This window comes from Prionailurus viverrinus, chromosome C1 (genome assembly GCF_022837055.1).
Source record: "Prionailurus viverrinus isolate Anna chromosome C1, UM_Priviv_1.0, whole genome shotgun sequence".
NCBI lineage: Eukaryota > Metazoa > Chordata > Mammalia > Carnivora > Felidae > Prionailurus > Prionailurus viverrinus.
The window spans coordinates 62,003,333-62,020,001 of NC_062568.1; the positions used below are offsets into that span (position 1 = coordinate 62,003,333).

Consider the following 16,669-nt stretch of genomic DNA (forward strand, 5'->3'; position numbering starts at 1 on the left):
AGAGTAATGGAACAGAGAATAATTTAGGGCTTGCCCTTCCCCCATGCTCCTAACAAGGTTGAATGGGGAGTTGGGCTCCTATACCTACTACTTAAAGCCAGTCTATGAGATGACTTTGGGCAGATCACTGTAGGTTACATCACTAGAAAGTTCTTCTGGGACCTAGAGTTCATGTCCTTCCTTCTCTGAAGAGCCTCTTTTGACCCCAAGTACCAGCCGAGCCTAACAGATTCCGAATCACCCATTCTTGTCACTTTAATTTTGATCATTTCTTCCATCTAAGACCCCCAGATATACAGAGTATGTATGCGCAAAACACTGACTATTTCAGTTGGTATTTAAAAGCATATTAAATCAGTAGTTCATATTTCTGAACGTCTAGAATATATCCTTATGCTTTTTTTGTTATTCTATATACAGTGATAAAATTTCTAGCTAAGAATGATTCCAAGACTAGATCTTCTTTGTTAATGTAAGAGACGTTACAGAATTCTACCTATTTAAATGTCTATGTTTTGCAAAACTTACTGTAATAAAATTGTAAGCAAAATTTTTTTGATCAGGAAAATAAATAAAGGTACATTTATGGTCCTCTCGGTAACAACAGTAACGGACTCTGATCCATCCATTCACAGCTTTTCTCTGCCTTGCTCCTTATGGAGCTCCTTATGGACTTACAGGTATATCCTTTCATGAAGTCAAGAAGGAGGCTAGCTACCTGGTGCAGGTAGAGAGGTTATACTGCCTTATGAATAGAGAACTTTAGTTTAAATACTGGAACTCTCCATAAACTCCTCATGACCCTCTTCTCTCTCACATCTCTGTCTCTTAACCATTTGAATTACAATGCTTTGTTTCTGTCATTAGGTGACATTGAAGCAGCTTATAATTACCTGCAGCATTGCCTGGAACACAATCCTTCTTATGCAGATGCGCATCTCCTGATAGCTCAGGTTTATTTGTCTCAGGAAAAATTCAAATTGTGTTCTCAGTCACTTGAACTTTGCCTGAGCTATAATTTTAAGGTAAGTATTCCAAATTCACGTGGGAAGGGACATATCACCCTCCTTGAACCTTTAGCAGATACTTACATATTCAGCTATCTTGCATTTTTGCTTATATGTTTTGCTAATAAATGTATTTTTAATGGAAACAAGTTTGGATTCACAAGCAGTGGGAGAAAACATGGAGGCAGCTGTGGTATAATTAAAAAACTGTAAGGAGTTGGACACAGAATACCTGGGGGTCAGTGTCTAGTCATTTATCTCTCTCTGAACCTGTTTTCTTTTCTATAAAACTCATATAATAACACCCTACAGTTATAATGAACATTAAGTGCAATAATGGATGTATATAAAAATAATTGTAAGCTATAGAACATTACGCCAAATATTTTTATGTGTAAGAACTTTATTTTACTGCTTTTTTCTTTCTTGGATTGTGGCTTTAATAACATCTTTTTAGAGTCATCATCAAAGAACACCTAGTCATTTTGGAAGTTCATATATGGTTTGAGGATATAAACACACTAGGTTTCTATCCAAGATATTCTGTGTTACATCCCATATCTCTAAGCATTGGGGAAAATCATAGGTTCAGGTGCTTCCTAACTACCTAGAATCATGGAGGAGCTCCTCAAACTTTGGCTTTGGTTCACAGGGTCTTGAACCCTATTATGTGAGGACCCTTCAGTGGACTGGATAATTCAAGATTTGCAGAAGGCAGTGCCTGCTTCTTATGTTACTAGTTCTCAAGACGGGTAGTACATTATGACCCCAATGCTAGTACCCTATCCCAAGAAATTGAAATCTCAGAGAGAAGAATAGAAGCATGAGTAAATTTACACAAAGCCCATCAGCAAATGTGATGCCTAGTTAAGGCTTAGAGCTGCAGCCTCCAGGGCAATTGTAGCCATCCTAGACATTAGATGACTGCCACACTGCCTCATTCTGGATCATCTCCTTCCTTTGACTCCTTCATTCATTTTGTCATTCTCTTATTTTTTTCTGTAAACACTTTGGATAGCCAAAATAAAGATAGAAGCTTCATTGCTACAGGTTTCAGAGTAGTATCAGGGGGTAACACCAAGTTTGACTAAAATGTTCTGAAATTTTTAATCCTAAAATTAAAAAATAGAAGAAAAGGGAAAAACTGTGTTTCTAGAAATCTAACGACTTTATATCAGTACTAGAAGTCCCAGATAAATGCCTTGCCTGAAAACTAAATTTCTTAGAATATACTTGCTAGCCTTGGGGCACCTGGGGGGCTCACTCAGTTAAGCGTCTGACTTCAGTTCAGGTCATGATCACATGATTCATGGGTTTGAGTCACATGTCGGGCTCTGGCTTGACACAGAGCCTGGAGCCTGCTTCAGATTCTCTGTCTCCCTCTCTCTCTGTCTCTCCCCCACTCATTCTCTCTCTCTCTCTCTCTCTCTCTCTCTCTCTCTCTCAAAAATAAGAAACATTAAAAAAAAATTTTTTTTAAAGAATATATTGGCTAGTCTTTTTTTAAAGTATTTTCTCTTCTATCATGGTAAAAGCCTATCACCTGGTTTGTCATCCAGAAGGATGCTAGAGAATGGCAGTTTCCTTGAATCTGGTATCACACAGTAAATGATCAGAAAATTAAGAAGAGGGCAGAAATAGACCTCAGGTACATAATACAGGCTGAGTGTCCTCAGAGATTCTGTTATTTTAATGTTTGGTGGATTGTAAATTATGTGTTGATGTTGTATGTATATTCTAAGGAAGTATTTCTGAATATTATTTTTTCAGGTGAGAGAATGCCCTTTGTATCATTTGATAAAAGCTCAGTCACAAAAGAAAATGGGAGAAATAGCAGAAGCAATTAAAACCCTGCATATGGCAATGAGTTTACCAGGAATGAGGAGAATTGGAGCTTCCTCAAAATCAAAACACAGAAAAACTGAAGTTGATGCAAACCATCGTTTATCAATCTTTCTTGAGTTGGTAGAGGCTCACCGCTTAAATGGAGAACAGGTAAGTCAAGTTTTAATTCAGTAGTTCAGCTCTGAACTTTGTTATACAAGTGTACATATTAGTAGGAAATGGAAAAGCTAAAATTGTTTTCTTGTCCAAATGATAAAGTTTAGAAAATTTCTCATTAATTTGAACCAAATCATGTCCTTTCTTCAAGTCCCTGAAGTTAAACATAATTTGTACCTGGATGGCCTTAGGTATCAGTGTACTTACATTAGCTACCAGGCAATAGAATAATATATGTGTAATATAATATGAGTAATAATATAATTTAATACGTACCATGAAATGTATGTAGTATAACGTATATAGCAATATAATGTGTGATGATCTCAGCTACCATGAAAGGTAATAATATAATTGTCATTCTGTGAATTCCTGAAAGGACTCCCACACATGCACATACACGTATGTACATGTGCACACAAGTACTACTGGAATCAAATGAAAGTACCAATCTGAAATTCTAATAGTTGAGAAAACAAAACGAACACTTAATGAATATACCTTTGGTGGTCATAAAATAAAATACTGAAAATAATATATACAATAATATAATACAGTATAATACAACATAATATAATATAATATAATATAATATAATATAATATAATATAATAATAAATAGACAGGAAGCAGGCAAGGATGCAATTCTGAGAGAGGAGTTAAAGCCTTATAGAAAATGAAGAACTTAACATCATTTAGGTCTGTTTTTTAGATTGCAACAGTTGCTAGTCAGTTATTTTCATATTTTAGCGGAAATGAAGAAGGCTGTGTCTAGATACTTGCGAAATTGCAAAATAATTTCTATTTCACTAATATATAACATAAATACATAACAAGAACCAGTTCTACCACAGATAGTTGATTCTAAAATGCACTGTTTTTTTTCATGTTAATGTTTCTGAAATCGGAATGTCTTATATTCTCTAAAATTGATATTGATCTTAAAAGACATTTTAGTTTCGGGGCGCCTGGGTGGCGCAGTCGGTTAAGCGTCCGACTTCAGCCAGGTCACGATCTCGCGGTCCGTGGGTTCGAGCCCCGCGTCGGGCTCTGGGCTGATGGCTCAGAGCCTGGAGCCTGTTTACGATTCTGTGTCTCCCTCTCTCTCTGCCCCTCCCCCGTTCATGCTCTGTCTCTCTCTGTCCCAAAAATAAATAAACGTTGAAAAAAAAATTTTTTTTAATAAAAAAGACATTTTAGTTTCATTGAGGTACAGACTCGAAAATGAGGTAATGTATTCAGCTGAGGCATAACAGAACTGCTCCTGGTATAGGGAATAAAGAAATCTGCTACTTGGTGAAGAGCCATTTGGTTCAGCGGATGATTGTGGACTGGATCCCATCAAGGGGGCAATAATGAACATGGCTTCTTAACTCTCCAAATTTCATTTTCCTTGCTGCAAGATGGGAGTTTTTGTTAGAGGGTTTAGAGGGGTTTTGTGAGAATTAAATGGGTTAATATAATGCTGGATACTAAGTAAATGCTTATTAAATTACAGTAGCAGGAGCTCTTTCATAGCAATTGCCATTGTCCTAGTCATGAAAACACTTTTCACCTAAAAAATATTCATACTGTCATCTGAATTTGGTCTCTGAGTTTAGTTTTAAAATTTTGTACTTTTCAGAAATCTGTCAGTTTTCATCATACCTGTGCTATAATTATTGTTCATTCTGGATTAGTAGAAAATCTTCATTTCTAATGTAATTTGTTGAATATTTTGAAAGAATGTTATTTTAACTTCATCTTTATAGCATGAGGCAGCGAAAGTTATACAAGATGCCATCCATGAATTTTCTGGGACATCTGAAGAATTGCGTGTTACTATTGCTAATGCAGACCTAGCTCTGGCCCAGGGAGATGTTGAGCGAGCTTTAAGTATGCTTCGGAATGTTACCACTGAACAGCCTTATTTCATAGAGGCCAAAGAAAAAATGGCAGATATTTATCTGAAACACAGAAAAGAGAAAATGTTATATATTACTTGTTACAGGTAAATGATTATTTCAACCCATTGTATTTTGACACATTTACTTCTTAAAATTAGTTCCCAGATTTCTTTCTTCTTTCTTTAACTGCTTTACAGAGATATTTCATAGACCCTTTCCTTAATATGTTCTACTACCAACCACAGTCACACTAACCAAGCAACTCACTCTCCTAAGACATAAATCATTAATGATGATGATTATTTTGTGGCTTACTCTAGATTCTTAACTCTCCTCCTTCATTAGATGTTATTTCTAGACCTTAAACCTTTCTGTTTGGGAAGGGGAAAAGCAACTGTTACATATATTCTAATAGCTTAAGAAAACTATAATATAACAACAATTCAGGGGCTAAATGGTCATATGTAATGCTCAGCATAATAGTTATAGCAATAGAAAATTAGGACTTAGTATACACCACGCCAAGGTATGGATTACAAATTTTCCTTGGTGAAAGGGCAGGTGCATTATGTCATACACTGGTGCTCTTACTGGGATCGACAACACACACAGGTTGTTCTTACTCTTATAAACATACAAGCACACACTTCATGTAAGAAGAGATCAACATTCTTATCTGTTGAGAACATAGCACAGTGTTGATGAATTATTTCATTGGCTCATCTATATCATGTAAATATCAAAACTTAGAAAGCTGTTCAGGTTCTTTGTAGGTGCTGAGTGATTCGAAGAAACTGAGCAGCACCTGTGTATGGGTGGATGAACTGGAGGTCCTAGATCTTATTCCCTGTGATGTTTCCAAAAGATCAGCACTGTCATCTCTCATGATCAGAAGATATTTAAAAATAAGATTGATTTGTTTTGGATGCCCTATAATATAATAGTTAAAAGCATAGGTCTTGTTTCAGGCAGATCTGACACATTAGTTATAGACTTCAATTCTTAGTGTCATGTATAAAGTTATACCTCGCATATAGTTTTTGGACCAAGTGAGTGAGATGCTGTACATTACTGATAGCGTCACATCCCGTTTTGGTGCCTTCGCTCCCACATCATTTCAAAATTAAAGGTAAAAAATGTATTTTCATATAATGAGAGCTTATATGTTTACTGTCTACCAGTACTCTTGTTACCTGCATATTAAAAAATGGAAAGATTTAATGGAAAAAAAAAAGTTGGTATAGCATAAATAATCTGGGTATGAATGGGTTGTTTTTTTTTTCTTTTACAATGTAGAAGATACTCTGAAAGCTATGGCTTAATTGAAATAAGTAAACTTACTTTTTATTTAATTCTTTTAGAAGAAGATATTTATATTCAGGATACTAACTAGAATTGGTCTGATTTCTAGAGAAATTGCTGAGAGAATGCCCAGCCCTCGTTCTTTTCTTCTCCTTGGTGATGCATACATGAATATACAAGAGGTAAAGTTTCTGATGCTACTGAACTTAGATTTAAAAAACAAACAAACAAACAAAAAACTCCTTTTTGTGATTAACCTAATATTCTATTTAAAGGAATGTTTTAAGTGTTATTTAAAGACCCAGTCATTACAGTAAAAAGGAAATAACCATCACAGTAAAAAAGTTGTTTTCAAACTGAGATCCAGTAATTCAGCATTATCATTATTTGAAATAGATAGGATACCAGAAACAAGGTAAGAGTCTCTTTTAAACAGAAAAATGAAGAGAGCCAGTAATGAGTTACACCTACACAAGTGACTGTCACCTCTCTGACAGTGGTAATGTTTCTAGACTTAACTATGTACTTTATTTGTCTCACTGAGTGAGTACTACAGATACAGAGCTTAATTACAGAAATGTTGCCCTTTAAAAGGATCCAGCTGGGGCGCCTGGGTGGCGCACTCGGCTAAGCATCCGACTTCAGCCAGGTCATGATCTCGCGGTCCGTGAGTTCGAGCCCCGCGTCAGGCTCTGGGCTGATGGCTCAGAGCCTGGAGCCTGTTTCCGATTCTGTGTCTCCCTCTCTCTCTGCCCCTCCCCCGTTCATGCTCTGTCTCTCTCTGTCCCAAAAATAAATAAATGTTGAAAAAAAAAAAATTTAAAAAAAAAAAAAAAAAAAAAAAAGGATCCAGCTAAGCTGTTTATTCATTGCTTATTTTTTGAATCTGCCAACATTAGCCAGAAGAAGCCATAATAGCGTATGAGCAAGCATTAAATCAGAATCCCAAAGATGGAACACTGGCAAGCAAAATTGGGAAAGCACTTGTCAAAACTCACAACTACTCAAAGGTAAGTACTTTGTGTATTTGAGATATGCCTATTGGACTAAATGTTTCAAACCCTGCTCTCTGAGAAGTCTACAGCAAGCACTGTTTGTATCTTGATGGTTATAAACTCCAAATTTATATTCACAAACTGGAATTTATGTTAAAGATTTTGTCAATGTCTCAGATTCTTGACCACTGCATTTTGCAAAGACTGGAGCCTAAAGTTTACTTCTGGCTTCATCTTGCACCTAAACCCTGCAACCAGTCAATTGTGGTAACATTATATCTCTTTCATTATAGGACAAAGCATAATAGCTGTCCTTTCTAATGAACCAGTTTTGGTAAGCCATGTGCTTTTATTTCCCTCTAGTAGGGATAATGGATTTTCCTTTAGTTGTTATATTCTTGTTCTATTCCTGGTAACTACTGAACATATATATTTGCATTCAATGCATTCAGTGACCTCTGGAATAAAACTGGTAAAAAAAAAAATTCACCAAGCAGTTTTCATTAACTGCTTTTCATAAGAAATGCCAGTTGCCTTATGTGATGTTTGTCTAAAAAATGGCATATTAACTGATAGGTACATGCCTGAGTTTCTGCTAGGTTATTTCCAATTCTTCTATGCTTTAAATCTATAATGTATAAAATATCTATGCTTGAACACCATTCTCATTGCCTTATTTTCCTAACTGAAACGGATTTTGTTTAGGCAATCACTTACTATGAAGCCGCTCTGAAAAGTGGACAACAAAATTATCTTTGCTATGACCTGGCTGAGCTTTTATTAAAATTGAAATGGTATGACAAAGCAGAAAAAGTTCTTCAACATGCTCTAGCTCATGAGCCTGGTATGAAAGTCTTTCTGATTTGAAAAAAAAGTATACCATATCTGATATGTCTGATCTATTTTATTTTTATATTATATAAATGTTCATTTGTATTCTCGGTATTATATATGTGAGGTTGGTTAATTCATTATCAGAATGTCACTCTACTAAAATAGGATATTTGAATGATCTAATAACAGGTTTATGAAATAGTTAATTGTGCCATAGAAAGATACTTTACTTTCCAGAATAATATGAAACTACATCTGATGTTTAGACAAGTAGACATTTTTATAATCTTTCCTCTTAAGTTTTTTTTTTTTAAATTCAACACAATCCAAGAATATAATGTGTAAGTCTCCAGTTTCTCATGTGAATTCTACTTGCCCTGTTCTCAAACTACCTTCCTAGAGGTAATACCATTTTTGTGTTTCAGTGTATATGTAAGTACATAAGTATAATATGCATAATTTTTCTTTTTGAATGTATTGTTCTTCCTATTCTGGAATTTTTTCCACAGATAGCATATCCCAGATACAGTTTGTTAGTACATTCGTATCATTCTAATGGCATCATAATATTCTATAACTCAACAGTTGTTTTTTTTTTATTATGACTCCATGTTTTTCTTTTTTAACTTTCTTTCAATTATTGGACTTTTTTTAAGTTTATTTATTTATTTTAGAGAGAGAGTGCAAGCAGGGGAGGGACAGAGAGAGAGAGAGAGAGAGAGAGAATCCCAAGCAGCCTCTACACTCTGCACTGAGCATGTCATGGGGCTCGATCCCATGAACTGTGAGATCATGATCTGAGCTGAAAGCAAGAGTGGGATGCTTAACCAACTGAGCCACACAGATGCCCCCAATTATTAGATATTTAGCTGATTTTCCATTATTTTAATATTTATAAACTATGTTACAGTGAGTATCCTTGTATTTCATTCTTTGGTATATAGTTGCTTATATCCTTTTTTTTTTAGTACTCTTTTTAAAAAAATTTTATTTAATTTATTTTTTAATTTACATCTAAGTTAGTTAGCATATAGTGCAACAATGATTTGAGAAGTAGATTCCTTAATGTCCCTTACCCATTTAGCCCATCCCCTTCCCATAACCCCTGTTATGGGAACCCTCTGTAACCCTCTGTTTGTTCTCCATATTTATGAGTCTCTTATGTTTTTATCTCCCTCCCTGTTTTTATATGATTTTTGCTTCCCTTATGTTCATCTGTTTTGTATCTTAAAGTCCTTATGTGAGTGAATCATATGATATTTGTCTTTCTGTGACTAATTTCGCTTCGCGTAGTACCTCTAGTTCCATCCACGTAGTTTCAATGGCAAGATTTCATTCCTTTTGATTGCCGAGTAATACTCCACTGTATGTATACACGACATCTTCTTTATCCGTTCATCCATTGATAGATATATGGACTCTTTCCATACTTGGGCTATTGTTGATAGTGCTGCTGTAAACATTGGGGCGTGCATGTGCCCCTTTGAAACAGCATACCTGTATCCCTTGGATAAATACCTAGTAGTGCAATTGCTGGGCCGTAGGGTAGTTCTGTTTTTAATGTTTTGAGGAACCTCCATACTGTTTTCCAGAGTGGCTGCACCAGTTTGCATTCCCACCAGCAGTGCAAAAGAGATCCTTTTTCTCTGCATCCTCACCAACATCTGTTGTTGCCTGAGTTGTTAATGTTAGCCATTCTGACAGGTGTGAGGTGGTATCTCATTGTGGTTTTGATTTGTATTTCCCTGATGATGAGTGATGTGGAGCATTTTTTCATGTGTCGGTTGGCCATCTGGATGTCTTCTTTGGAGAAGTGTCTATTCATGTCTTTTGCCCATTTCTTTACTGGATTATTTGTTTTTTGGGTGTTGAGTTTGATAAGTTCTTTATAGATTTTGGATAGTAACCCTTTATCTGATATGTCGTTTGCAACTATCTTCTCCCATTCCGTTGGTTGCCGTTTAGTTTTGCTGATTGTTTCCTTTGCTGTGCAGAAGCTTTTTGTCTTGATGAGGTCCCAGTAGTTCATTTTTCCTTTTGTTTCCCTTGCCTCCGGAGACGTGTTGAGTAAGAAGTTGCCGTGGCCAAGGTCAAAGAGGTTTTTGCCTGCTTACATTTAGGTCTTTCATCCATTTAGAGTTTATTTTGTGTGTGTGGTGTAAGCAAGTGGTCCAGGTTCATTTTTCCGCATGTCACTATCCAGTTTTCCTGGCACCACTTGCTGAATATCAATTCCATTGGGTATTCTTTCCTGCTTTGTGAAAGATTAGTTGGCCATACATTTGTGGGTCCATTTCTGGGTTGTCTATTCTGTTCCATTGATCTGAGTGTCTGTTCTTATGCCAGTACCATACTATCTTTATGATTACAGCTTTGTAATATAGCTTGAAGTCCGTACTTGCTTATATTTCTTAAGAGTAAGATGCTAAGTCAAAAAAGTATGTGCATTTAAAATTTAACTGGAGGGCAGTTGTTGGGTCTTGTATATAAGCCAATTTGACAATAAATTGTATTCATTAAAAAAAACTAATAAAAATAAGATAAATTTAACTGGATACTATCTAAATTGCCTTCTTATAAGTTGGTACAAATTTGCCTTTTTTTTTCTTTTTGGAGAGAGAGAGGGAACAAGCAGGGGAGGGGCAGAGGGAAAAAGAGAGAGAGAATCCCAAGCAGGCTCCACTCCCAGAGCAGAGCCTGATGGCAGGCTCACTATCACAACTGAAAGATCATGACCTGAGCTGAAATCAAGAGTTGGAGACTTAACCAACTGAGCCACCCAGGCACCCCTATACAAATTTGCTTTTTAAAGATTTTTATTTTAAAATAAAATCTAGTGCTTACTCATTGTCAAAATTTAAAGATTACAGAAGTGAGTGAAATTTGTGTTGTCCCAACTTTCCAGAAAAAAAAAAAAACACATTTACTTTGTGTATCATCCTAATTAGTGTCTCTGCCATGCCTCTCTTTGTCTCTCTCACACAGAATTACATACCACATTTTTCCTGCCAAAATGGGATCATATTATACTGTACATCTACAGTAGACATTTTTCACTTAATAGCTTCTCTTCATGTTGGCAAATATAGCTTTTCTTTATTTTCTTTAGTATAGGTATTCTATATCTTGATATAATAATTTATTTGATGAGTCCCTTATTGATAGACATTTAGACTGAAGAAAAGTTGAAGACAATATGAGATAAGCTTCTTGTTTATATATCTCTGAGTTGAGTTGTGCCGCATCATTCTTTCTTAAGGTCAAAAATGTCCCATCATTGTGTTGTGTTAATTATAGAGGAGAAAACCACTTCAATTTGAATTTCTTTGATAATCGATAAGGTTAGGCATCATTCCATGTCTGTAGATCACATTTCCTTCTAGGATGTTTTCATTTATATCCCTTGCTTTGACCCTGAACCTCTGATTAATCATCTGTCACCTGTTCGTCATTTGCAGACATTTTCTTCTGAGCCTATCCCTTTTTTTGTTTTTTTAATTGAATTTGTCATTTCCTTAGTCAAATAGAATAGTCAATTATTATATATACCAGCCTTTCCTTTTTTTGAGTCCTGAATTTCCTTTCATACTCAGAAACTATCTTCCTTCATCTTAACATCATAAAAATACTCTTTTATATTTTCTGTAATTTTTGTAGAACTTTAGTCCATGTACAGTTTTTACTATATAGTTTCCCAAATGGAGACCCAATTTTATTTCTGTGTCATTTATTGAGATGCCATTAATAAACTTATTTGTTTGTATGACTAATTCTGAGAATCTTCATTTTGTTGCCCTGCATTATTTTTCTTTTGCCAGTATCCTATCCACTGTAGCTTTAAAATGTCTTCAGAGGTGCCTGGGTGTCTTAGTCAGTTAAATGTCTGACTCTTGATTTTGGCTCAGGTCACGAGCTCATGGTTTGTGAGTTTGAGCCCTGCATTGGTCTCTGTGCTGACAGCACCACAGAGCCTGCTTGGAATTCTCTCTCTCCCTCTGTCTTTGCCCATCCCCTGTTTGTGCTCGCTTTCTCTCTCTCTCTCTCCTCTCTCTCTCTCTCTCTCTCTCTCTCTCTCTCTTTCTTTCTGTCTCTCTCCCTCAAAATAAATAAATAAATATTTTTAAAAAAATAAAATGTGTTTGGGTATATGATAAGGCCAGCCCACTCGAAGTTTTCTAGGATTTTCAAAAATAGTATTTTCATTTAGCTTTGATGAGGTTGGTGCTTAAATTTGCCTAATTTTGGATTTATTCACCATATAAAGTATTAGTCCATAAAAATATTTGCATGGGTCTGTCAGACCTTGCTTGAAACACTACAGATAGCCTTAAATGTGCATATGCATTTTTGAAAAGGTTGTAGAGGAAGAGTGATTCAAGTAGCATATTTTACTTACATGGGTATAAATTTATTACACTTACGTAATATAAATGCTTTCGTGTAATAAATATTTGTTGAGCACACCCCATTGTGCACTTAGATGCCTTCATGTGCATTTCATTATATACGGTTTCATTAATGTCCACATTTTTGAGGCAATTATAATTATTCCCATATTTAAACTAAAACCTAAGACTCTGTTTCCTTGACATACCTAACTTAATCTAGCTGAAGTAGCCAGCACCTGGATTCTAATAAACATCTTAAACTTAGCATGTCTGAAACAGAATTCCCGATCTGCCTCCCCACATCTGTCCTGCATGCAACCGTCATTGTCTTAATAAGAGCTTTATCCCTCTAGTCATTGCTGAGAGCCCGGATCCTAGCCATCACCCTGTCCCTGCCTGTAGGAAATCCTGTTGATTCCCCTTAGGCTGGGGTTTTAAAGAAATAATCTATATAAACCACTTTGATGTATATGTGGCACAAAATCAAGAGTCAGACACTTAACCGACTGAGGCACCCCAGGTGCCCCTCAGACTGATCATTTTTAGATTTCTTAAGTGAGGTTGAATGGCTATGTTTTTAAGTAATTTGTTCATTTCATGAACTTGACAAATAGTAGAAGAAACATTTTCTTATTTATGTACGGTTCTATTATTGCTCTTAAATCACAAAATAATAATACCAAATATTTAAATAGCACTTACCATGTACTAGACTATTTTAATTGCTTTGCATATGCACACTTGTTTCATAACTTTTTAAGTTTTACAACAACCCTATGAGATGAGTACTATTCTTTCCCTTATTTTACAGATGAAAGGGAAACACAAAATGTCTAAGTATCTTGTTCAAAGTTAAATAGCTAGTAAGTGATAAGGACTAGATTTGAAACCAGACAGATTGCCATCAAAGTCAGTGCTCTTAGTGACTGTACTTCATTGCTTATCAAGTGTCTATTATTTTAAAAACAGCCATTATCTTCCTAATTGCATGTAGCAACTACTCTATCTCATTTTTTAATGATTTCAATCAACATAAATATTTATACAGTTAAAAATGAAAATTGAAATTCTTACATGTATTGTTACATTGTTATCTCTTAATATAAGTCTAAGAAAAACCTTGTTGTTATCCAGTTCCTTAGCTTTTCTTCCAGCTAGTTTTTATCCTAATCTTTTTTCTTTGTTTAATTTGGCCATCCCTCAGTTAACTGACTGAAAGTTTTTCAACTTTATTCACTATTTCTCAAAATCATTCTTTGTAAAGACCTGTTTCAAAACTTGTAGAAAAATGTAAATGTTTATTTAAAAATGACTATTTGTTCCCAATACCTTCTCTCATAGTAAATGAACTGTCAGCTCTCATGGAGGATGGACGTTCTCATGTTCTCCTAGCAAAAGTTTATAGTGAAGTGGAAAGACCTGGTGATGCCATAGCTTCATTACAACAGGTAAATATGTACTTGTGAGTGCTTGTGGGGTGTCGGAGGGGAGGGGAGAAGGGAATACATCACGGGTAGGAGAAAGACCAGTTATTTTGGCCCAACTACCACAGAAAATAAGTCAAAATAGAAATAATGATCAAATGCCAATGGATTGTACTGTTTAAATGTGTTATTGATAATCATTGTAACAATTACAGCAAGTTAATATTTTTAATCCACTTTTGTAGCTGAGGAAGCTTGATTTAATAATTTGTGTAAAATCACATGACCAGGGTCATAGGCAGGATTTGAATTCAGTTTTTTCTACTTTTGTTTATTTATATCTTCCTTAGTTTCCCTTAATATTTTGGGGGTTTTCAGAGGAGAGGTTTTATACACATTTCCTTAGATATATTCCTAGGCAGCTGATGGTTTTGGATGATTTTTCAACTTCTAGTTTGCTATTAGTTTTTTTTTTATAAATGACTTAAGTTTTATCTACTGCACTTTCTGCATTAATCAAGATGGTCGCATGAATCTTCCTTTTTTTCTTGTCAAGGTGGTGTATTAAATTGGTTTTCAAATGTTAAACCACCCTTATATTCCTTAAATAAATGTCACTTTGTTGTGATTTTTTTTTAAAGATATTGCTGGGATTTAAAGATACTCACTAATACTTGGTCTAAAATTTGTATATCTATGTTCGTAAGGGAGATTGGATCTCTAAGACTGTTGCTGTTTCTTTAATATTTGGAGTAATTCAAAATTAAAACCATTTCTACCTCAAGGCTTCGTTGATGGCAACTTTTTATTAAAGGATTCCACTGAGGGTTTCAGACTGATCATTTATTTTAAGTTTATTTATTTTAAAAGAGAGAGCACACGGGTAAAGGGCAGAGAGGGAGACTGCCAGTGCAGAGTCTTACACGGCGCTCGAACCCACAAACCGTGAGATCATGACCTGAGCCAAAATCAAGAGTCAGACACTTAACTGACTGAGGCACCTCAGGTGCCCCTCAGACTGATCATTTTTAGATTTCTTATGTGAGGTTGAATGGCTATGTTTTTAAGTAATTTGTTCATTTCATTAATTGTCAAATTTATTGACTAAGATTTGTTCATTGTATCTTATTTTTTGAATGTCTGCAAGTGCTATAAAAATATCTTCTTTTATGGCCCCGATACTGATGATTTTATTTTCCTTCTACTATTAATGATCAGTTACATGAGGAGTTTATTAATATTTTCAGAGAACCAATTTTCCCCTTTTCTGGCTTCATTAAATGTTTTCCCTTTATCTCATTAATTAGTTTCCTCTACTTTCTTTGGATCTGGTTTGCTGATCTTTGCCTAGCCTATTGATGAATTATTGTTAGATAATGGATTAGTTAGCCTTAGTTCTGTTCTTACTAATTTAAGGTAAAAATTTTTCTCAAAGCATTGCTTTAGCTACCTCTCACAAGTTTATTATTATTCAGTTCATAATATTCCTTATTTCCCCTTTGATTACTTCTTTAACCATGGGTTATTTAGAAGCGTAGTATTCAGTTTCCAAACAGTTCTGATTTTCTTGTTACCTTTTTTTTTAATACTTCTTAATCCCTTTCACCTATTTTGCCCATTCCACTACTCCCTCCCTTCCGGCAACCACTAGTTCTCTGTATTTGAGTATTATCTTTTGGATATTGATTTCTAGTTAAATTCCACCGTGGTCAAAGACATACTTTGAATGATTCAATCCTTTGATATTTGTTAAAGCTTGTTCTGTGTCCTACATTATAATCAGTTTTGGTATAGGTTCCGTGTGGATTTGAAATAATGTGTTTCTGGCATTACTGAGCACTTAGTTCAACATATGTCATTTGGGTCAGATTTGTTAATTGATTTATCCTACATCTTTGCTGAGCTTGAAGTGGAACATAGAGTACTTCATTACTAATCCTCTATGCTTTCTAGAATCCCATACTGCTTGACACCTTTTGACCTAATTTTCATGTACCCAGAAGAATTCTCCATTCTCCAAATAATTTATCAAATGTTTTGATTTTTTTTTTTTTTTAATTTTTTTTTCAACGTTTATTTATTTTTGGGACAGAGAGAGACACAGCATGAACGGGGGAGGGGCAGAGAGAGAGGGAGACACAGAATCGGAAACAGGCTCCAGGCTCCGAGCCATCAGCCCAGAGCCCGACGCCGCGGGGCTCGAACTCCCGGACCGCGAGATCGTGACCTGGCTGAAGTCGGACGCTTAACCGACTGCGCCACCCAGGCGCCCCTCAAATGTTTTGATTTGAGGTTTAGCTAACAGTGGTGTGTGTGTGTGTGTGTGTGTGTGTGTGTGTGTGTGTGTGTGTGTGTAAAATAACCTATATTTCAGTAATTTGCCCAATATGTCCAATAATTTTTTTTATTCTAGTTATGAATGAATTGATCTTGGACTATTAGATTTCTATGATACTCATTAAATTTCTGTGATACCCATCTAAGTTTATGATTTCATTAAAATATGTAATCTTTAAAGTGTTAATATCTTATCCTTAATTGGTATGGTTTTATCCCTATTTTTCTATCACATGATAAGAGAATTTCGCCTAACCCTAGGTTAGCTATCATTAGCTACAAGAAAAGTGTAATTTTGGTAAATTTAGACTTTTAAAATATTTTAGAAGTGAATTTGGCTTATTTTACTTTTTTATAAGTATTATTAGTCACAGCTGCCTTGGTTATATGAGTTCTTGTGTTGTATGAGCAGATAAATCAAGCAACACTGAGAACAGTGTACTCAGTATACTGAGAAACAGTATACATGGCTAGACAATGCCAGTGGGCCAAATT

General features: G+C 35.3%; 1 protein-coding gene across 4 annotated transcripts in view; it reads left to right on the top strand.

The window, feature by feature from the left end:
• Positions 1-16,669, top strand: part of TTC21B (tetratricopeptide repeat domain 21B) — an 85,558-nt gene that overhangs the window by 34,586 nt on the left and 34,303 nt on the right. For all 4 annotated transcript variants that reach the window (XM_047870517.1, XM_047870518.1, XM_047870519.1 and 1 more), the window contains 7 exons: positions 868-1,025; positions 2,778-3,002; positions 4,760-4,998; positions 6,306-6,378; positions 7,096-7,206; positions 7,897-8,035; positions 13,755-13,861. In XM_047870517.1, coding sequence (XP_047726473.1) covers positions 868-1,025; positions 2,778-3,002; positions 4,760-4,998; positions 6,306-6,378; positions 7,096-7,206; positions 7,897-8,035; positions 13,755-13,861 — 1,052 coding nt within the window. The remainder of the gene's footprint in view (positions 1-867; positions 1,026-2,777; positions 3,003-4,759; positions 4,999-6,305; positions 6,379-7,095; positions 7,207-7,896; positions 8,036-13,754; positions 13,862-16,669) is intronic.